Source organism: Melospiza georgiana, chromosome 10 (genome assembly GCF_028018845.1).
Source record: "Melospiza georgiana isolate bMelGeo1 chromosome 10, bMelGeo1.pri, whole genome shotgun sequence".
NCBI lineage: Eukaryota > Metazoa > Chordata > Aves > Passeriformes > Passerellidae > Melospiza > Melospiza georgiana.
The window spans coordinates 17277982-17301202 of record NC_080439.1 but is presented as its reverse complement, the minus strand read 5'-3'; the positions used below and the strand labels follow the sequence as shown (position 1 = coordinate 17301202).

The 23221-nt window shown below is 41.9% G+C and overlaps 1 protein-coding gene across 4 annotated transcripts in view; it reads right to left on the bottom strand.

Annotated features, from left to right (window-relative positions):
- PAX3 (paired box 3) overlaps window positions 1-23221 on the bottom strand; it is a 73174-nt gene that overhangs the window by 11837 nt on the left and 38116 nt on the right. For 2 of the 4 annotated variants that reach the window (XM_058031198.1, XM_058031201.1), the window contains 2 exons: window positions 11265-11464; window positions 1076-1241 (listed from right to left, as the gene is read on the bottom strand). In XM_058031198.1, the coding sequence (XP_057887181.1) occupies window positions 1076-1241; window positions 11265-11464 (366 nt within the window). Of the gene's footprint in view, window positions 1-1075; window positions 1242-11264; window positions 11471-23221 lie in introns of all 4 variants that reach the window. The other 2 variants (XM_058031199.1, XM_058031200.1) reach the window with 1 other exon arrangement.

The window sequence follows — 23221 nt, the reverse complement described above, 5'->3', positions numbered from 1 at the left end:
TTGATATGTTTTCCTCCTTTATTCTGGCATAATAAGTTCATTATGTGAAGCTCAGCTTAAGAGAACTGCATCAGAACCTGCATCTAAATACTGGTTAAGTAGAAAAGTAAAGCTATAATATTGCTAGATATTTAACCAGCCTGTCAGCTTACACAAAAAAATCCTAAACAGACTGTAAATACCGTAACAACAGGCATGCAGTTTTCAGACAACCTTTAGTGAGCACATATTGACAGCAATATTTTTTTAAAATATGTCTATATATAAAAATAAAGGAAAATATTTTATTTGCTTATAAGACTGGCTTTCCTCTCCTGCTCACAGCTCAGAAATCCCACCATGGCTTGTATCAAGTCAAGCAATGGATGGGAGAAACCCTGGGCTTCGAAAAATTCCATCAATTAGAACCTCCACTGAGAGTTAGGATCCAAATCTCAAGGAGGAAGCAATAAGAGGACACAAATTATTTTATTAAATATTGCTCATAAGGTTTTTATTTAATACTAAAATTTAACAAAGCATACATTTGAGGGTCTGTTCCCTCCCACTCAAATCCATCAAAGATCACAGAATTTCTGATAACATTAAGAAAAATTTACCCTACTGAGACTGACTACTGACTGATGTGAGACAAGGTGGTCTGAATAGCTGTTTTTTCCACCCCCAGATAAATATTCAGAGTATTTACAGAAGTTCCAATGCTCCATCAATGATAGTCACAACAAAGACAGAGTGCACCCTTCTCCTTCTACATCACACCAGACGTTTCCAGCAAAGGAGGCCAGTGCAGTGACAGGACAGAAATGAGCGTCCATCGCTTTACCAAAGCTGCATGCCTGCTGGGCAGAAGGTGATTATTTCTCTGGAGAGCACCCTTCCCATGGAACCACACCTTTCTTGTAGCAAAACAAATCTCAGTTCTTACATACTTAAAATAAACAGGCTTGCAGAGTCCTCCCTGAGTCAGACCATAAATTAGCCAACTCATTAAAAAAGAAAATATTTCTACAGTGGATGAGCACAGGAAACCCCCCCAATAACACTATTTTAACCAAGTACCTGTGGGCTACTGTACCTTGGGGTATGGAGGTGGGTTGGTAGGAGGGCTCAGAGAGCTGGTACGTTGGCAAAGTTGGCATGGCACTGGGTGGGAAACCTCCAGGGATCAGATGGTTGAAAGCCATCAGTTGGTTGGCTCCTGCCTGCTTCCTCCATCTGGCACGACGATTGCTAAACCAGACCTGCAAATGTTTTAAACATGAACATTTGATTTCTGCACATTTAGTACAGATGTATCAGAAAGAATGGCATTGCATTTCAAACACGGGCCGTGTCTGAGATGAGGAATGCAGAAGATGCATACTGAACTTAGTGCTCCTAGACAAGAAAGTTGCCCTTGGCACACATTTCCATGGTCCAACAGATTCAACACAGGAATTCTGATCCCTAGTTTCCTCTCAAATTCAGCCTCTCCTGAGAAAAAAGCTGTCTACTCTTTCAAGCTTTAGTGGTTTTAATCACTATCATTACTGTTCCAGATTTAATGACAAAGGGGAAACCTCTCCATTTAATCTAAGTGCCAGCCAAAGCTATTTCATCTGTACTGTATTGTCTTTAACTTGCTGACAAGTTAGTGGCATCACTTAATGCACTGTTAGAAGGTGCACATACTTACATATTGGGATAATATATTGTCCTAATGACCAACAGAACTTCAAGCTTTTAATTAGAAAAATACAAGCCCCATGTACAAAATACACAAATCCCTCCCAGCAAGTTTTCATCTGTTCACATATGTACAAAACAGTAGGTCAGAACTTCAGTACTAGATTAGCATTTCAGAACCACTTTGAAATCCGTTCCCAGGACAGCACACCAACCAGATGAGGTTTGGATTTGTGGGATATTTTAGCTATAAATCTCCTTTTCTTCACATCATTCTCAGTTTGTGTTTTAAGCTTTCCAAGTCCTGCATAGTTCTTACTACATCCAAGATACAAAGAGGCAAGACATCACAAATGCTGATATAATAGGAGTTGGAAAACACGTTAATTGTTAATTTTGATATTATAACAATTTTGCACATCACAAATTGGAAGGCCAAAGAGTGCAGGAGTGCCTGGAGAAGGGTGAGGCACATTGCCTTGTTGTGGGGTCAGAGCAAGCTCCTGACTGCAGCTCTCAGCTCCATGGTGGAGCACTGAAGGAAAGAATGGTTGGTTCAGGTAACAGAGACTGCATACATTTGTAAACAAGCAGCCAGTTGCTCATAATCCTACACCCTGAAGCAGCTGTGGTGCTCATCTATAGATACAATTCATTAGATAAGACCTCAACTGAGTGTTAATGCCTGGTAAAGTAGATCTGCACAGCCTGTAAGGCAGCCTGGCCTGAAAGCCACTGAGGCACATTAGCTGATGAGGCACTTATAGATGTGTTTGTACAAGATGGGACTCTGATCTGTAACCCTTGAGCAAGCAGCCCTTGCTGGCTTATGAATCAGGCATCACAGACTGGGATTCTAAGTGTAGCACCATTTATAAACCATGAGTGGCCCTCACACTAGAGGGTAACAACCTTTTGGGCTGCACTGTGGGCTTCTCCTCTGCTTGCTATTTCATGACAGGAGTGGTGGGACTCACTGGGCCATCTGGTTTCTGCCATAGGCCATCTGTCACCATGTAGTTTGCTCTGACTTCAGAATGAGATGCTCAGTGCACACAGCTGCCTCCTCCTTTGGCTGCAACATCTACTCCTCAATTATACACTCCCACTCCAGTTTAAGATCTAGGACAGAGGGATAGGTGGAGCCTGTGTTCTATGTCACAAATCCCTCTCTTGTTGTTTTGCTGTACATACTGACCCCCCCTGTCTCCACACGAACCATTTCTGAAAGCAGCTGGAAGGGACAAGGCACCAGGGTGGAAATGCAAAACCCACCATAAGCAGTAGCTGAGGATGGGTCCAGATTCAGCCTGTAGAGCAAGAAAGGGACCTTGCTAAAGATCCAGAGAACACTTAGGAAGGATAATGGAGGTCAAAGAGTGACCAGGGAACAGCAAACCCTTGTTGTAATTAGCTGACCCAGGTCATTAACTCTGGCTTTTTGCCTTGACACTCTCTCTTCTTCAGGTCAAGAGGGTTATCTCATGATCTCCAAGTGCTTTGGCAACACGAGCAGAACTAGGCTACATGAATAGATTTCACTCAGGAAAGTGAGGTAACAAGATTTTATATTCTCTACAGATAAGCATTTGCCTTCAAACTCCAGATAGTTATTAAAATGAGTCAAATCCCAAATTTTAATTCAGTAGTAAGCAATTTGCCTAAATGACAAATTTTCTTTTTTTATTTATGGTCAGATTTTTGGCTCATTTTGTAGACTCACATTTTTTCCACAACTGCAGCTGTGTATTAAACATCTCTGAAAGGAACACACCCAACAGTATCAAAAAGTCTGCAGCAGCCACACAATGGACATCCTTGCAGAGAGCTTTGTTGCCACCTGGAGCCCCATTATACTGAGTGGGACTCTGCAGGGGTGCAGAAACAAGGCTGTGCACTGCCACTTCAGTCCTGTGTGATTGGGACGTGCCAAATGAGTGCTACTTGATGGGCACCCTTGTCATGTGGCACTGGCACAGTCCTCTGGCACTGGCCTCTTGCTTTCCCTGGGGGCAGGAGGGCAGATGGCACCTGACTAGCACCAGAGTTAGTCCAAAATTAACTCACCAAAACCCCTTGAGCAAGTTCAAAACTGCAGAGGAAGCCTTACTGCCACTAATACCACACAAGTTCATCACTACAGAATGGCAGAGGCACATAAGAAAACAAAAATACAAAAGCCACCAAATCAAGAAAAAGTTACTAAAAAATAAATAACTGAAACCTAAATAACTGAAACCTAAGTATTTTATTTACATTTTATGTAATATTTATTAAAATTAGTCAAATCCCACACTTTAATTGGAAGCTTGAACAGAATTGTGAATGCTGAATTCAGAACATATTCAGAATGTCATTTTAACTAAAATTATTGGGGTTTTTAAATCATAATATTTCCCTTAGACTATATTAATCATAATATTTCCCTCAGTCAGTTGCCTTGATCTATTTCAAGAGTCCAGAATTTTTTTTTCATTTCTTAAATCCTCCTGTAACATGAAAAATTCATGTACAATACTACCACTAAAGAAACCTTGAAAAACTTTGCTAATCTCAAGCCAAGATTTAAAAATAAATTCAGTCACCACAAGCCAGTGTGTCGGCTTAGAAACATATTGTAAAAACCTGGGGGAATATTTTCTTTTGTTTATACATTTCCAATATGATTTAAATGCAATGTCTCCTTATGTGCAACAGATTTCAACTTCCACCAGCATAACAAAATTCTCATCTTATGAGTGGCCTTTTCATATATAGCAGGCCCCCATAGGATGCTCCTTTCTCCCACAACCTCCATTTGAGGGGCACAATCATCACCTGGCTGCAGGGATGCTTCCAGTACAGAGCAGCCCCTGGAGGAGATCCCAAGAGTCATCCTGTGAGAAAGTGCCACCCTGCAGTGGGCACAACAGAAATCAAACTCTAAACTATCTAAAAATGGACAGAGGAAACACAGTTTGGCTGAGGGACCCAAGCATTCAGAAACTATGTCTGCACAGAAGCCAAGTCACACTCACTGTAGTGAAGCTTGGACTCCTCGGTTCCTATGTCACTTTCAAAGATGGAATGTAAATAATCCAGATGATTTGGAAACAAACTTGAATCTCAAAGTCTGGCCAACATTTATAGATCAAAAATAGAACTGAAGAGGATGAAATGCAGAACAAAATGGGGGGAAAGCAGCACTTTAAGTACTGGAAGCTCAAGTTTTCCAAACAGCTGGGACTGGACTGACCCAGAAAGAAATCTCTCTGCCACAGAACGTAAAAAACCAATGTAGATGGATAAGGTGAACTAATAGGTTTCTTCCATCTCTATTTCCTTATATTTGGATCCTGCCTCTTATTATCATTTTTTATTAAAGCAGTTTGCAAGTGATCATGCCAATATCATATTTTGTTGATCTCAACAGGATATTCTTTAGAAGATGCATTTATTCACTTGGGAACACACTAGTGCAATTAGCCTTGACATTTCGACAGTCTGATCATAAACACAGAGTGCTCTATGTGCTTTTAAGGCAAAAAGATCTCTGATTCAACAGGGAAAAACATTCAAGATGTGAATGTTGCAAAAAACCCGTGGATATTTTGTTATACAAAGTCCTGACCATTGCAAGCACCAGTGCCAGAAACACAAAAGTCGAGAGACTGATATATTGCTAATGGCACTTCTAATTTTAGATGGATTCTAGATGGGGGGAGGGAGGAGTTGGTTTGGTTTTTCCTCATGATATTTTTCATGGTAACTGCTTCCCCCACCCTCTTATTCTCCACCTCTCCCTTCCCACAAAATTCATGTGTTGAAAACAAAGTCTGACCATCCTGGAAGCCAGAGTCGGCGGATGTTCCACCAGGGAAAGAATGTGGGCTGTGCCAGAAGCAGCAGGGGTGCCTTGGGAAGGGAGGAGGCTGAAGAGGAAACTGCAAACACAGCTGAGCTCCAGCAGCCCAGGCAGAGCTGACTCTGCTACCTTTGCAAAACACGGCAGTGTGACTGCCACAGACACCTCCAGGGTCTGCTCCTGCAGTCCCTAAGATGCCAGGCCTCGCTTACTGCAGCAGCCCTTCAAGGGCATGCACAGGAAATAAGTTTCTTATCCTCCCTTTTCTTTGTTTTTGCACTAGGGTGAGTTTCCATCCTGGCTCACCAGGGTATCAGTACTATGAGCTGCAGGGAGAGCACAGCCAGGGAGCAGCCATGGGATGAAGAAAGAGTAGAAACAGAATTGTATTTTAGCACAACGAGTCGAAAAATCAGCATGACTGTGACATCTGCACACCCCCAGCCTCATAGGGATAAGGTCCACTGCATACAGATGCACACCATGTTCCCTCACAGCATCCCAAAGCCTGCTGAGAGCAGCCTGCCGTGGCCACCAGAGGGAATGTCACAAAACTGGGGCTCCGTGCCTGTCAAAGCCTGCTCTTTATGGGCATGGGAAGTGATGCTGTTCAGGATACTACGAGTTATCAGTGTGCTAGAAACCAGTGTTCCTTGAAAACATACAGGGGGGAGGGAGAAGAGAATAAAAGGGGAAAATATACCAAACAAACCCCAAAACAAAACAAAGAAAACCCCACCAAAAAAAAATAATCCAAAACCAAAGAAAGTCAAAATGAAACCCAACACACCACACACAAAATAAAACAAAAAAAAAAAAAACAACACAGACTAAAAGTCACTAGCCTGTGACAAAGGGAATAGGGACTTCGAAAAACCTCCCAGTGTGATCCAACATGCTCCAATCTCTTAGGTTTCTTTGAGAAAACTTTGACTCAGTCCTACAAAAATACTTCTACAACTCTGCAGTGGAATAGTTCTAAAAATTATTGAGTAACAAGCAAATTGAGCTGCGTATTTATAAGTTAAAGTGACACTAATTAGAGCCCTTAGGCAGCAGGGACCAGAAAGAGACAATCAAAATCACATCCCTCTTTTCCTTTATATTTAAAAATGTCCTCTTGGGCCCACATATGAATGCAGCTGGTTAATTTACCCATAAGAATTTCCCCTTTACAGGGGAGGGGGGCCATGCAATTACAGGGTTATCTACTGCAATGATACACACAGCAGTTTCTTTCTTTAGCCTTTTTATGATGCAAGAGATTCAGTCTCAAGAAAAGGCATCAGAAATCCTCCATAAAACCACATCAGGAATAACTAAAGATCTGATGAAAGTGAGTCTTGAGTGTTCTTGAATCCATCCTGCATTCCTTTGCCCCATCTTCCCATAGGACTGAGCAGTTCAGTATATGCTCAAACCATTTCAGAGGTTTGAGCAAACTAAGACTTTGCTTTGGCACAGATTCCCCCTCCCCAGTGATTTCTCAGAGAGTGCTTTTCACTGTTTTCTACTGAGAAAATACCACTAAAGCTGAGAAATTGGACTCCAGAGCCTTTAAACTTTACTACTAGCCCAAGAGTCATAACTTCTCTCACCTTTCCCCTTACTCCTCTCCAAACTCTTTCCCTCCCTGCACCACAGTGAGGCAAAGAAAATAATATCCAAGCACAACACTTAAAATACATTTTCTTAATAATTCTTCTTTTAGCTACTCAAGACATCTGAGCTCTTGGGACTTATTTGTTGAGGTTATAATAAAGTTTTTACAATAGCTAACAAGCTGATTACAAGCTTGACATGGGAACATTCAATTCCATGCTAGTAGCCTGGAGAGATGTGCCCAAATTTTCAGACATGCTCTGTTGATAAACAACTTTTTTTTTTTTTTAATATGTCCTCAAGCAAATCAGTTTAAAGCTGGGATTTGGCTGAGAAGAAACTCTTCAGGGTGGGAAATAGTCATGATTCAGAATTATTTCTGACTTGCCCTTCTTTTTCACCATTATTCATGGATGAAAAAGAATCCAAACAAATTTTTCCTATTTCATTTTGGAATTAAACAGGGGAGCCATGTGCCAGCTGCTTCTCACAGCAGGGCCTCCTGCCCCAAGGATCCATACAGCTGGGGCACTCCTTAACATGGTCCAAATACAATCCAATAAATGCCCCACATTTCTGGCAATTTGGGATGCCTGCCATCAACACACAGCCTCAAAAGATTTGCCAGCATGGCCAGCCCCTGTTGGCCAAGGCAGGTTCCTGGCCAGCCACAGGACAAACCTGAACCTTATTTAGAAATCCTTTGCCAAAAGATTGACGTAAACACTCCCCACCATCGATCTGAAACGGGCCCAAGCTGCTGCCAAAGCTTGCCCAGTTTGTCTAAAAACAAGTCTGCTGTGGGAATCAAAGGTGGCCAGAAAAGATACTACCCACTTCATTCCTGATGCCATAACTCCACAGCTCAGAAAGGCCTTTTGATCTACACTAGAGATAAATTCACTTTTCAAACTTGCCTTCAGATTCTCAGTAAAAACAGGCCATGGACCTTAAGGGCCTGCACTGCAACCTAATGATGGTTTTAATGAGGTTTTAAACTGGACAGGTAAAGTACTGCAATTTTTGCTCAAAACATGCAAATCTTAAACTTCACATTCCCAGAGTACCACTATTTTTTTCTTATTTTTAAGGGAAAGGCCCTCCTTTGGAACTGTGCTTATCTTTCTGAATTTTATCTGATAATATCACAAGACCAAAGAATTCTCTTCCTTCTGCATCTAATGATGCAGAGAAGAGCAAGTGCCTTTGGGAGAGGCAGCAGAAAAGGTTTTCCTGACTTATATCACATCTAGGTTCAAACACCACTGGGGAAAAACTCAACAGTCCTTGAGTGGAAAGGTGCTGCCGGAGGAATTGCAGGGAGCATTTTAACTCGTTCTTACACCCAGGGTTGAAATATTTGCCATGATTACAGTTACACATCTCGTGACTCTTACAATGTGGAGTTTGTTGGAACACTTCTTTCCCCAAAAGCCTTTCCTGTTCCCATGATTAGGTACACAAATAACATTCACAGTGTAAAGTCTGTTTTCAGTTGCTTGTTGCTCTCAAAAAATTCCCCTTAGGGGCTGACATGTTCAACTCTTGATCCCAGACCAGAGGCAAGTTTTTTCCTCCACGTCCAAGCAACCAGGTTAGAAACATGCATTTGGTTACCCTTCAGCAGTGGGAAAGTGAGGAAAACCACAGTTCAGTGGTGTAAGACTCTTCCTTTCACGAGAGTAATAGACAGCCTCAGGGAACAGAAGGAAAGGGGAAGCACAGGGTGACAGAGTAGAAAAAACAAAACATGAGATGCAAGTACTACACAGAGGGGCTGAGGGAATAGCAAGGTTGATCCAGTTGTTACCAACTAAATAACCGCCTAAGCAATATAAAACTACTGTACAGAATTGGACCTTACAGCTCCAAAGGAAATAAATAAATAAATTTCTGGGCTTAGTTGGATTCAGGCTGCAAGAGCCAGCTCTTTTAGATAATGCTTTATTGGGAAGCAGTCAAAGAGACCTTTGTGTATATATCCATATAAAATTTGGTATCTCTGATCTCTATCATAATGTTACCAAAAAAGAAGTGTGACTAAGAAAGCCTGAATGCTACTTCAGTATGGCTATCCAGCCCTCTCAGCCTCAAGTCTCTCAGGGTTATTTTCTTTTCACAGGTCGTCTTTTATTTCATGCCCATAATACGTGGCTATTTTAAGGGGCTATAGAGAGGTGCTGAATGCTGATAAGGCAAATCCTGTAACCCTTAATCCACTGCTAAATCATTCTGCCAGCCTTCAAGTGTACCAGACAGATGGAGTGCACTAGGAAACTGCCCACAGGCTGGTTACTTCAACCCCAGCTCATCTTTAATCCAGAAAGGTTTTGTTCTGGTATTTTAATCATTGATTGACTGGGAACTCTCTTCCATGCTGGGTTAGGTAAAATATCCATGTCAGAGGTACTGGGGAATTCGTGAGGCTGTAGATCATACGAGCGGTGTGAGACAGGATGCGTCTCGAGGGAACCAAGGAAGCCATGAGGAATGCAAAAAGTCACAGGGTTAAAGCCACATTAAGACAGCTGTTATGTTAATGAGAGTTCTGCTTTTCTTCTAGCTGTGGGTCATTGATTTAGAAAAACATGAACAAGGTCTTTTTCATTTTATCGTATTTTTCACTGAAGGTAACATAGACCAAAACATCATCTCCGAGATCCCATTCGTCTTGCTAACAACACTTGTGAAGCAAGTTATCTTTGTTATGTTTGTGTGCAAATGATTCCTGGGGCTTGATTTGCTCTTACCTGGCCCAAGTCTATCTATGGAGCTGTTCTGCAAGCATTTCACTTAGTAAACATGTTAAGAAGAGTCATGCACAACTGAGCTTGCCTTCCAGACAAATTCATCCACACATCTGATTTTCTCCCACAGTCATAATAAACACTTACAAGAAATGTGGCATGAAGTTTTCTGCAAAAACATTTAGCAGGTAAAAAGTCTGAGCCTTTCAACACAGACACTCAATAATACAGCTGTGCTGCAATAGGTGTGACTGTCTTCAAAAGTCAGAGAGGTGTTTTGTATTGTTTATTTCAGTTTGCACAGTCTGAATGCCTCAGGCCGAGTTTCAAAGGTCAAACCATAATAAGAGTTTTACCAAAGAAACCAAATTCACCTGTATCCTTGGTCAGACCACAAGTCACCACTCATTTCTCTTCCTTTGTTAGATCACATGCTTCAACATCTTGCTTGTCACCCAACCACACACTGGCTTGGGCACACTTGCAACTCAGACTGATTTAAAAAGGGCATACTTTTCCCAGCAATTTGTAGATGTCAAGTGGTGAAAGAGCAGCAGAAGATTCTGCCTGTAGTATTAAACTTTTCACAGCATATGTTTCTTTGATATCAAGCAGGAGAAGTCCTAATCAAAACTTGAACTCTGGGGTGCAGTTTATTCCAGGATAATTTGGCAGCTACTTTTCTAGGTTTAGACAGCTAAAAATCCAGGCACATACTTTTAAAAAAAATTTAAATCAACTTCATGTTACTGCTCTGGTACATTAGCTTGCTTTAGACAACCCAGATATACATGAGGCTGTGAAGTCTTAGAACTTATTTGAGAACTTACTCTCTTTTGAATTAAATTGAGAGTGGGGATAAAAAAGATATTACAGGATTTATACCAAGCCAACTTCTAACCAAAATCTAACCTAAAAGTGAACTGTAGATTCTGCACCAGCCACCTTCCTGACTTGCATGGCTCTGTAGACACATTTTCCTTCAAAAAACGTTTTTCTCTCTTTTTTTAATGCCTGGAAGACCCAGACAACAACAGATGAAATCAGTTATGTTACTATAAACTGGCCCAACAGCTGAGCTGTTGTATGCAGAGTGCTGTCAAGTGCATAAAGCAAACAAGTGGGGATATCAGACTTTTTTCTTCCTCTTCAAAGATTCTATACTATATTCATGGTAAGTATGGAACAATTAATGGAAAGACACAAAAGTTTTTTCAAAGCAGTTCTCTTAAACAGTTAAAAAAAAAAAGTCCATGTACAGATGTAAAAATTCTACAGCTGTAAACAGTGTTGCTTCACATTTTCCTTCTACTCTAGAGCAGGATCATATAGGAATATAAAAGGACTCACATGCTAACAGAAAAGGAAACTCCTTTCATTAGGCAGCTTTTATTTATTATACATACCTGGACACGAGCCTCTGTGAGCTTGGCTCTTTGTGCAAGTTCTTCCCTGGTGTAAATGTCAGGGTAGTGTGTCCTCTCAAAAGCTCTTTCCAGCTCTTCCAGTTGTTCTGCTGTGAAGGTTGTCCTGCTGCGACGCTGCTTTCTTTTTAAAGGCAAATCTGGTTCAGAATCAATGTCAGAGCCTTCATCAGACTGAGGTGCTGATGCTCAAAAAAGAAACAAAAAAAAAAGGCAAAATTAGCTTTAATTAAGGAGAAAAAATGGCAAAATATTGAATCAATCAATGACATCCTTTTATATCTGTCTTGGACCAAAGGCCCCTCACAAACCCTGAGTGAGAACTTGAGAAAAATCAGCGAGAAACAAACCACATACAACATGACCATGAACCAGGAAAGAGGCTCAACTCTTGCAATCAGCAGTTTATAGAGAAATCAATATGGAAACTCCTTCTGGATTTCACAGACATGCAGATAGGGAGGTCACAGACAGGGCCAGACAGATCCCAGGAGCCCTGCTTGTTTCCCCTGGCCATCAAGTGAACTCCAGCCACAGCTGAACTCAGAGCTATAACTGTGAAGGCAGCATAACCTCTTCCAGTACCCAACCACACTCACTCTTCTCTCCAGTAAATGGTAATGAACCAAAAAAGTAGAATTTCAAAGCCAGTCTTCACTTGCACCAGCTGCTGTCCAGGCAACCAGCATTCCTTCTTGCCTGAGTCTTCAAGGGAAACCACCTAAAGAGGGCAGACACTCCCCAGCGATGCTGAAACTGCTTGTTCAATGGAAATACAAGCATTCCTGCTACTACTTCAGCAATGCCAAAGAAATTATTGATACAGACATTGATTTAATATAATCCTTTTAATGTAATTTATTTGGAAGCAAACTGTTTCTCAAGCTCCAGCTAAAACCCCCCCACCAGGTTCATTTCTAGCTATCTCACATTTCCAATTTCACTCAAGCTGTTTGAGCTAATAAATACAGCTAATCTGTTTACTTAGAGCATGAGAAACATAAAGTGCTTTTTCAGACAACTCAGCTGAAAAGTTTATTAATTTCTGCATACCAAAAAAAAAAAAAAAAAAAGAACAATTACTTCTAGACCAGTGGCTCTTTTGTGAAAGGTGTCTTCATTTTCCAGACAGCATCAATATCTTGGACCCAGCAAACACAGACATAAGGAAAAACTCCTGTGGATCTCAGCATCAATATACTGAACAAACATCAGCTCCCAGAGTCTTATTTGCAGTGAAGGTTTGTCCTAAGACTGGACTAAGAAGTTCTTATTCTTGAGAATATCGTTCTCTAGAACAAAGGAGAATCCCCACAAACATCCTATCCTAAACAGTTCAAGTCCAGTCCTTATTAAACAGGCAATCTAGAGTATCCCAAAATTAACATCATACATTGTCTGAATTAGTGACAAATCCCAAACCCTCTCAGCTAGGGTCCCAAGTGACACCTGCCTTCCTCAGCAACTGCCAAGTCCCAGCCCTGCAGGATGGCTCCACACTGTCATCCAGGAGCAAAAAGAAATATAGACTATTTTAAATGTAGTTCCCTAACGTCACTCTGTGATACAAATCAGCCACCTTAAGCAGAACAGCTCTTACTGCCCAGCTGGGCTGGAGGAGAGCACACCAGCCACACTACCGGGGTCACACTGGCTACACTCTGCCCTTATCTGGTGGGGTGAGATCTGAAACAGAGCTCAGAAATGTCCCTTTTGGAGAGAAGTTCTCTGACAAAAGCTGCCTTTAATTGTGTACAATGAGTTAAAAGAAAAGGAAGTTGTCAGGAAGATGTCAGGCGCACTTTCAATGCACTTACAGACTCCACGTGTAGGAGTACAACCTCTTCACACATCTATGTATAATGCTTATAAAAAGCAAGCTTAAACTGTGCAATTTAAAGGGGATATTTACCGCTGAATTCCCTGAATTACTGAAACAAACTCCCTCACCAACTGAGTGGGAAATATCAGGAGATATATCATTACCTTTTTTAAAATGTTTTATAAAGACTTAGCAAAATCTTGACATGTTTCCCTATGCTCTCATTCCTTTCTGCAAAAGAATGTAGAACTAAAACCCTGGCTTCATTTCATTTTTATTATATTCATTTTCATTTTATATTTCATTAAGCAGTAAGTGAAAGGCACAAAGGTAAGCCAATAAAAAAAATAACTATAGTATCTAAGAGTCTGGAACAATATGTGTAATCAAGGGCAAGAATTTAAAGAGAAAATAGTAAAATTAAAGTAGGGATAAAATGTATATCACATCAAACTACTTTCATATCTATCTGCTTTCATTGACATTACTTTTTGCCAGGCCTGGCTGCTATGTGCCGCTTTATTGAAAACATTGGCTTCTTTTGTCTTATTTGCCCTGTAATAAGAAAGTCAGACAAATGTAATCTCAAAGGATAGCTACATGTCTATACTACAAACTGTACTGTTCTTATTCCTTACAAAGTATTCTTAAATATCACTATCATCAAGGAAGCCTTTATTCTTATTTTTTCATATCAAAATATGATTATTAGACTTTTGTATAGTGAGAAGGTTCAGAGTACTGGCTAAGCACAAAAACTGGATATACCTCAGCCTTTAGACAAGCAATATATATATTATATATGTTCAATAGTCACAGTGCATTGCCCTCTCTCTAATCAGTATCTCACTAACGTTTCTACTGACTTCCATGATATACAAAGATATTATTCAGCACTGGCAAAGCTGGTGATATTTTAGCTGGGTTATTTCTATATCCATACCTCCACAAACACAAAACATGCGTATCACTAACCTTTACACGTGTCCTACTGATCCTAATTTTCCAGCCCCTAAAGTCATAAATAGAAGGAGACTCACTGCCATGGGAGATTGCCTGGCTGGGCTCCTTGGGATCACCAGAACCCCTCTTACTATACAGCTCAAAATTGGAGAGACAGCCAACAGCATTACCAGTTGCTGACTCACAAAGAGTAATTTAAAAAGGAATTACAGAATTAAAGAAAAATTATTTGTCCCTTAACTGCTCATGACCTATCTGGTGGCCTAAGGAAATGCTGCATGCCGATTATCACCACAAATGCACAACCCCACTGCCCAATGTCACAGGCATTTGGTCACCTGGAGTTCTGCAACCATCCCTTTTCCAAACACTGTAAATAGACACATGGGGCAAAAACCCAACAACAAAATGACACACGAGGGGTCACTCTGTGGGCTGTTCTTCCTCCCAGCAAGACATTTCATTTGAATAATTAAATAACAATAACATGACAACCATTTAAAGCCCATGCATTAGGGCTGCAACAGAGTGCACCTGACAGAAGCAGGCAGAGGGATTATCATGGAGAGGTTATCATCTGTGACCCAGGGAAGCAGAACCTCTCTCACAACTCTTCACACTCTGTAACGTTTTTTAATAACATATTACACGCAGTCTCTTCCTCCTAGTCTAACAGCCAGAATGAATTATGTCTAGCTAGGGATCTCACTAAAATAAGGCAAATTAAAAAAATTTAAAATAGCAAAGGCCAGGGAGGGGTTTGGTAGCAGTTTATTAGCTAGCTACCCTCCACACACCCATCTTCTCAGTTCTTTATTTAAGCAAGATTAATTTCACAGGGTCTTCCCCCTTGTGCCACTGCAACTCTGGAGCTCCCTAGGGTGTTCATTCTACTGGCCCTGGGGCTCCCCAGGGTGCTCTCTGCCAGCCTGGGGTTCACTGGGCTGTTCTCTCTGCCAGCCTGGGGCTCCCCAGGGTGCTCACTCTGCTGGCCCTGGGGCTCACTAGAGTGTTCTCTCTGCTGGCCTAGGATTCACTGGGGTGTTCACTCTGCCGGCCATGGGGCTCATTGGGGTGTTCTCTCTGCCAGGCCTGGGGCTCCTCAGGGTGTTCTCTCTGCCAGGCCTGGGGCTCACTGGGATGTTTTCTCTGCTGGCCATGGGGCTCATTGGGGTGCTCTCTCTGCCAGCCCTGGGGCTCCCCGTGGCAGCGATGGCTGCCGGCGCCCGTCTGATCCCCACAGCCATCCCGGCCGAGGAGAGGCGAGTGACCTCCTCGTGTTTGCTCGGGTGCAGGCAAGGGGAGTGCAGCGGGGCCGCCACCCCCACACAAACCCACAGCAAATGACAAATGACACTTTCTCTTTGTGATCTTTGGGATTTTTGTTGACTTATTTGGAGGCTTTTGTTGGGTCCTAAGAAATGGCCTGTGGCTGAGGCCTATTGGGCCGATTTCCACGCTCCATCTGTGGTATCCATCAGCGGGGCCTTTGCCCGCATTCAGGGCTCTGACACCTGCCTGGCAGGATGCGGGAGGCACAAAGGCGGCTGCCGTGGAGGCGGGGGCGCTGGGCCGGGGGGCTGGGGAGGGCAGCCGGGTGAAGGGGATGCACAGCAGGGGTTAATCCAGCTCCCCCTCCCCAAACCTCCGCACCTGGAGGCGTCCCTCCAACACTGCCTCCTCCAGCAGAGGTGAGGGGCTCAAACAGCCCTCCTCACACCGAGGGGGACTTAAGGAGGAAGGGGAGGGAGGGAGAGCGGCAGAATTGCCCCAGGATGGGGGTGTCACAGGCACCCGAGGCGCTCCCCAAACACACGGCTGGTGCTGGCTCCCCACCATGGAGCAGTAAGGCATTCCTGCCTGCATCCTTGTTTGTGTTAGGGTAGGCTTTCAGCAGCTGGCTTTTAATAGTCAACAGAACAGAAACACACCAAGCATCCTTTTCTTCCTCAAAATAAATTCCGCAGGAAGATAAAACAGCATCCTTATCCCTCTCCTCTCCTTCCCTCTCAGCAGTCCTGTTTAGGGGCAGGCTCTTATATCCATACAAAATATAATGAAGGCTCTGAAGCACCTCTCCCAGCACGTCAGCCCTTCCTTTTTCTGTGTTTGCCTGAGGAAACATGACGCCAGGCTCCCCCCTCTCCTCCTCCTCCCAAAACCTCACTGTCACAGCAAGGAGCCATTAAAAAGAAAATACGCCCTGCCAGGTCTGTGCTAATCAAACCAGGACAAATAAACTCTGACACTCAACAACTCCCCGAGTGCCTACAGCCCAGGGAGGAGACTACAGATTAGTTATGAATATGGCAGGCAGCAGGGGACGAGCTCAGGGGTCCCGAGTCACCCCACAGCCACCTGTGAGCTCCTTAGACACAACTGAAGCTGTGTTTATCTAAGATAAAGCATGCTTCAAAGAACAGGAGAGCATCCCCAAAGTTTAGGTTCTCCCCCCAAAACACTTTTGGGCAAGGTTACTGTTACTCAGAGCTGCAATTTTACCCGATTCAATGTTCATTTTCTGTGCTTCAGCATCCATGGGATAAGAGGACAGAAGGGAAATTTGGACACCCTAAGTTTCACCCTATTAAGTCACAGCCCAAAACTTATCAACTGGACTCCTTTTCTTTGAGACGAAAAACAAAATCAGCTTTCAAGAAACAAAGAATGAAACAAGAAGCCACAAAAGATTTCTCAGATGGGTTTATAATAAAACACGCTAATGCTGCTGCTACATGCTTCTTTTTTCCTATTAAAAGTGAAAATTTAGGAATCAGGAAATATATAAAGAAATTCTCAACCTTGCTAGAAAGCAGCAGAGTACCTGATACAATGGAAATAGCCACAAGTAGAAGAATTGCTTTTAAGCAATTCTACTGGCATTTTGACTATGATATATCAAAGAAGGAGAAATGAAACCAAAAAGAAAGCCTCTGTTCTAGACAGGAATATCGCTCATCTAACAGGGATTAAGTCACACTTCAATTACTCCTTTGAAAACCGCTGCTATTTGTAAAGGGCATACTTACAAAAAAAATTATAAATTACTTTAACTCCACAGGCACTTAAAAAAAAGTCTGCAGTGAGAGAATGAGAGAAATGTTGAGAAAATATGTTGCTACTTCAGTAAACTCGTTAATAAGAGCAATTAATCCGTTGCTGGAATTGGAAAAGATCAAGTCCATATCCTGTGAGCTCTAAGCTGAAAAGTCAGCACAGAAAGGAAGCAACCACCACAGCAGTGATAAAAGTGATCTTCTTGAGAAAAATGGATGGTATTTTTATGTTGTTTGGGCTGATTCACATAGAGAAATGTGCTTTGTGCGGCAAAGTGAAAAGGAAAACAGTAGCTGCAGTAAAAGGAAAAGGCCAACAGTGACTTTTATTTACAATTACCAAGAGACAGGCTATTATTGACCATATGTGCCACAATCGCCCTCCTTATCATGGGTTGGCCATCATGTCCACTGGGAGCTGTTAATGAACTGGGTAATTGAGCTGCTGACATGTGTTACCAAAACAAAACAATAGGAAGAAGAGACAAATGAACATTTTATTTGCCAATCAGAGTAGGTTCCGCTTTTCAGAGAACTGTGCCTAAGTAAGTGGCTGAATACATAAAACAGTGCATTGAAGGCAAGCAGATGCATGCACAATAATGGTTAACTGACAGCCTATGGCCCATCTGTGCTTAACATTTTGTTAAAGAAATTACTTGACTTGCTAAAGAGACAAATCATACAGCTGCCCCAAGTGCTGCATTATAAGAGATAAATCATTAGCTAAACTGTTTCATGCTTAAAATGACAATGCATATTAACAGTTATGCAGGGACATTTTGTCAGCACAGCTTGATGCAGTTATAAGTGACAAAAAATGTGACAGCTCATAGCTATTCAATGATTTCAAGTTAGAAGAGAATGACAACACTGTGAAAACAATTTCACCGCATAAACAATAGACAATTCACAGGCTCTTCTTTTTTAAAAATATATTAAATTTTTTTTGCAATGATGAAATAATATGGAAAAGAAAAAAAATGCACAGTGTCTAACTGTTCTGCACCATTAATCTGCTAGCATGTACTTCATTCAAAATCACAGAGCATCAAAAAGGAACACATTCCATTTTAAATATCAAAGACTGCATCGCCAGCACTAAGAATAAATGGCTAATTCTCAACTGTGCATGAAAGGATAAAGAATTTCTAGAGTGAAAGGAAGGGAAAAGGAAACTGCAAATACAACTACAAAAATCTCTTCTTATTCCCCCACCTCCTTTGCCAAAAAGAGATTTGCTTTGTTGATACAAGTAACGCTAAAGTACTTACCAGCTTTGCATGCGAGTCTGATCCCAACTTTCATTGCTGTAAATTTGCATTGGGGGATTACTACTATTATTACTATTATTGTCATTATTATAATTATACTTATTATCATTATTTACATTACTATTATTAATTCTTATTACTTACATTGAAAACTAAATATAAAGGAACTGCAGTTAGCACTTCGATCCTATGTCCAGGGAGTACATACACACGTATAAAAAAAAAGTCAAATAAATACTGTGATTTGGTAAAAGTCATGTCGCCTGTGGGAGGTTTCCCTGTGGTTTCAGAAGTTTGTATTTATATAAGGGTTAGCTCAGGTTTAATGACTAAATAAAATTTAAGTCGCTACAGTTTTCCCCACGAAGCCAAGACTTCCTCGCTGACTGCGCAGAGTTTCCATTCACTAGCCTCACTGCTCTGCTGTTTCTAGTGGTACACGGGCAAAGCTGGACCCAGGCAAGCTTTGCCCCTTGCCGTCTGTCTGTCCGTCCGTCCGTCCTTTCCCGGCGGGCCGGGGCGGAGCGCAGCGAGCGGAGCCGGCGCTGCGGCACCGAGCGCGCCCCGCTCCGCGCCCCGAGCGGCTCCGCGAAAGCGGCAGCACGAGGCAAAGGCTCCGCTCGGGGCTTCTCTCCGGGAGCTCACGAGTGCCCACGTCTGGGGGCTTTTCCAGCCCTTCCCACCGGGAGCATCCCTGGCAACGCTGAGAACTGCATTTAAGTGTTGCGGCGTGTTGTCTGTTCACTTACGAATACTAGGACATTTCAAGGAAAGACTTCCAGAGGATTAAAGAACTTTGCCTCCTAAATTTAAAAAAAAAAAGTAAGGAAACCAAATAACCTCATTTGGATTTATGTTTCTCCCAAGAAACTTTAAGAATTTTAGGTGATATTTTAATATAAGACAGGGAGACTTAGGAGGAAAGTGAAATCTCTTGCAGAAATCCCAGAACATATTAAGAAAGGATTGGTGTCATGTCTTCAAGCCAGTATCAGCTGATGGAAGAGCTGATTGATAACCAATTAAGACTGAAAACATTGAGTATCCTGGGAGATGGAATTTGTCAGCTGAGAAATTAAATAAAGCAAATGAAGGAGTCTCTGGATAAATAATGAGACTGTATTAGTGAGTTAAAGCACTGCAAATAATTGAGTTGTCAGCAATCTCACAATTGTCTAAGGCAATGTGGATTTTTCAGAAGAAAAAAAGATCTATAAATTATATTTGCCTCAATCCTTTGCAACAACACCATGCAAACAGAACTCCTAAAGTTATATGAATTGATCAAACTATTGATCACACCAAGATAGAAAATGCTTACAAGCATTTTTCAACATCAGCTCTGTATCTCTTCCCTACTTCCACGTGTAGTAGTGCTAAAACATTTTTGAAGAAAACAAAAACTGTACAGATGGTTAAAGTAAAAAAAAAATTTAATAAACTTCCTATTTGTCTCAACTAGTTCTAGCACCTGAATTAATAACATTCTTGATTACAAAAAACACTAGCAGAGAAAGCTGTTATAGATAGCTTCATCTCCATGCCATGATTACAGTCCTCAAAGTCTCAGTGGGAAATCAAGTTTATCATCTTTTCTTAAACCCACAGCTGCAGCCAGACTGCCCCTCAAGCCACTTTTACCCACTACAGAAGTACACTGAGTATTATGACCATCTCTATTTATCGCTTTCAGGACTAGGAATGGCCAAAATATTTCCAGATGGTTTTTTTTTCCTTAAATAGAATATTGGTTTTTGTCATTGAATACAACTCCATTTCCTCTAGAAATTACTTAACTCAGCAGGAGACTTTTGTGAAACAAAACTAAAAGTACTGACATTTTCCCCTCCACTTTTCAGATTTCAGTCAATAAAAATACCTTATTTTTCACCAAATATTTTTCCTATGATTGATTTCCAAAGGCACTACCTACTCCTGCAAAATACTTATTTTCCAGCCAAAGCTGTTAGTAACTCTAGGTCACTTCCATCACAACTACATAAGAATTGGGGTGCTGACCTCAAAATCCATCATCTTCTGTCATGAAACCTGGTCCTACTGGGTATTGAGCCCTCCAGTCCCACTGGTCAAAGGCAGCCCCTGCCTTTATGGTTGTTGCAGTGTTTGGGATAAAAGAACCCTACAACAGGACAGCAGCAGGGTGCTCAGTACCTCTTTGTGTTTCTCCCTGTGGGGTTTCTCATTCCAGCCCCTACTTTGGGTGCCAGCATGGGGGGGTGCAGAACTGTGCCCAAGACTCCCTGAAGCACACAATGCTTTTTCATTCATTACAGTGCCTGCGATGCTGTTACAGTAATTACCTTGAGTCCATCCGAGAACTGGTCACCTGCAGGTGCTCCTTGTTCCTCACCCTGTGAGGTCTGCACGCCCATGAGCTCCTGGCATCATCCTTTAATTACATTTCCTGGGGACTGTCCTCTACCAACCTCACAAAAGCTATTGGAGCTCACAGATGTCACCTGACCAGAGCACTGCCATAACACAGGCACTAAACAAACACAAGAAAATAAAGCACACACACAGTGCTTTGAGGACATGGACCCTGGCTTGCTAATAATGAAGCAAGGTATACAGATTGCCATCTATTCCCAAGAAACAGGGGGAGCTTCGTTTCCAAAGAAAACTCACAATTTTTCAGTCCAATTTAAAAAAAAAAAAAAAAAAAAAAAAACAGAACAAAGCCCCCCACCAGCTGATCTCGGAGCAGTCAGTAAAAGGGAGTGATGGGCTGTGCTGGCCTGCAGCCAGCCCACAGCACCTTTATAGCATGGAAAATGTGCCTGCTGGGAGCCACTCTGGATCCAGTCTCTACACCACAGACATATGTAATTCCCTCACATTTGCTCTCATTTACTGCTTGTTGACAGATGCCGATAAATACTCTTGAAAACCTGCAGGAAAGATGGTTGCTGGTGAATGCTTAATGGCAGAGATGTCAAAAATTATTTGACTAAATATACACATACTTAATATCACCAGCTCTGAAATCTCCACGTATATTAACCAATTTATAACTGTCTCTCTGAATTATTTGCAGTCCCAAAACTGAAAAAGTAACTCTGCACCAAATTTAGCGCAATAAACACACTGGCTTCTCTTAACTGTTCACCATCACATACAGCAGAAGTGCCAGGATGCCTGTTGATGAGTCCTGTAGGCTTTGCTTGGACACTAACATTACAAAATCTATGTTCACTCATTTCCTTTTTTTCTACTCCCACAGTGTCCCTACAACATAGGCATCCAGAATTTCAATGACTTAAAATTATGTGACTGTCTAAAGAGAGTATTTAAGTGATATACAAGGTACAAAACCATAAATACAACTTATTTGCTCCCTGCCATTCCCAAGAAAAGATATTCTGAAGAATCCAGCTCTACATTCCCAGTATTAAATGCAAGCCGCATTGTGTCAGTGGTCTTTGGATCTACCCTTGAGACTCAGATGTAGCCCTCACCCACCCTCAGGCATCAGGAATGTTCACACTCAGAGAACACAAGGTTTTTACTTTAGTTCCTTTTACCCAAACGGGGAACCCAATGGAAAAACCCTGCGGGTTTTTTTTGGAGAATGAAGAGGAGCTCACTTTCTGATGATCTTCCACAGACTGAAAATCAATGGTTTCATTAAAACTGATCATTTTACCCTCCAGAAATAGGGCAAATTCTCAAAGATAACAGTGAAAGTGGCTCCAAATCAGATTTGCAATATTTAAAATTAGAAGGGAAAAATTGCCAAAATACAAACAGATGAATCCAGAAAAGCTAAAATACAGTCTTTCATCTCTGTAAAATCAGCTATCTTAAATTGTTAGGCTGTAGGGTTAATTGATAGCATCTATTTAAAGGCTCTCCCTGTTTCCCCAGAAGTCCTCAACATTTCAGTGGGAAGCAGGAGAAGATCTGGGAGAAGCTTCATGTCATCAGTAAAAATCCTGGCTCCTGCTGATCTTGCCCTTCAGTGCTCTGGCACCACACAGAGTTCCTTTTTGCTTCCACTTGTACTCAGCTAAGAGCACCACAGCCTGCAAGCACTCTTATGTGCACTGCTTGGTATCCAGGAATATCACAAGTGAGAGTCCTAAAAGCTCCATCACAAAACACACAACAAGGGAGCTTTCTTAGGTGGGAATAAAAGTAGTCCTCCTTGTTTCTAATTTCTCCTGAAAACATCATATTATAGCACATTCAAAACCAAGAGGTCTTCTCAAAAGCAGACTCTGCAGAGTGCTTGGCAGTTTCCTGCCACCATATGAAAACATAATAGGTCCTAAAATGGAAGCTTGAGTAACTCATCTTGTAAATCCAGACTGAAAGAGAAATACCTCCATGATGAATACTGGAAGAACATCAACCACTAACACAGAGCCTGCCTTCCCTTCCTATGCAAACAAGCCGCACATATTTTGCTGGGCTTTTCTAGGAAGCTTAGAAAAGACAACCATTCAAGCCCAACTGAATTTCAGCAAAAATCATGCTCTTTCTTTTTATTTGACAGCAAATTTTTAAAATGCTAATTTTTTCCTTCACTTCATACCCTACGGATTGTGAGATGTGATTCTCTGCCTGCTTTAGGTCAAACCCTGCTGAGAGCCACATCAAAGTGGTTAATACAGATTAGGAAGTCAAAACTTGGCCTGCAAGCCAGCCGGACAGAGCCCGAGGAGGGGCCTGACAGATGCCCCAGATGCGTCCAGGGGGAGGCTGCCAGAGTGAACCCTGCACAATAGCAGAGAGACAGCAAAGAATAAAAGCTGCACACTGCCAGCCAGCCTCCCGTGTCTGCAAAGGAAAACCAGCATC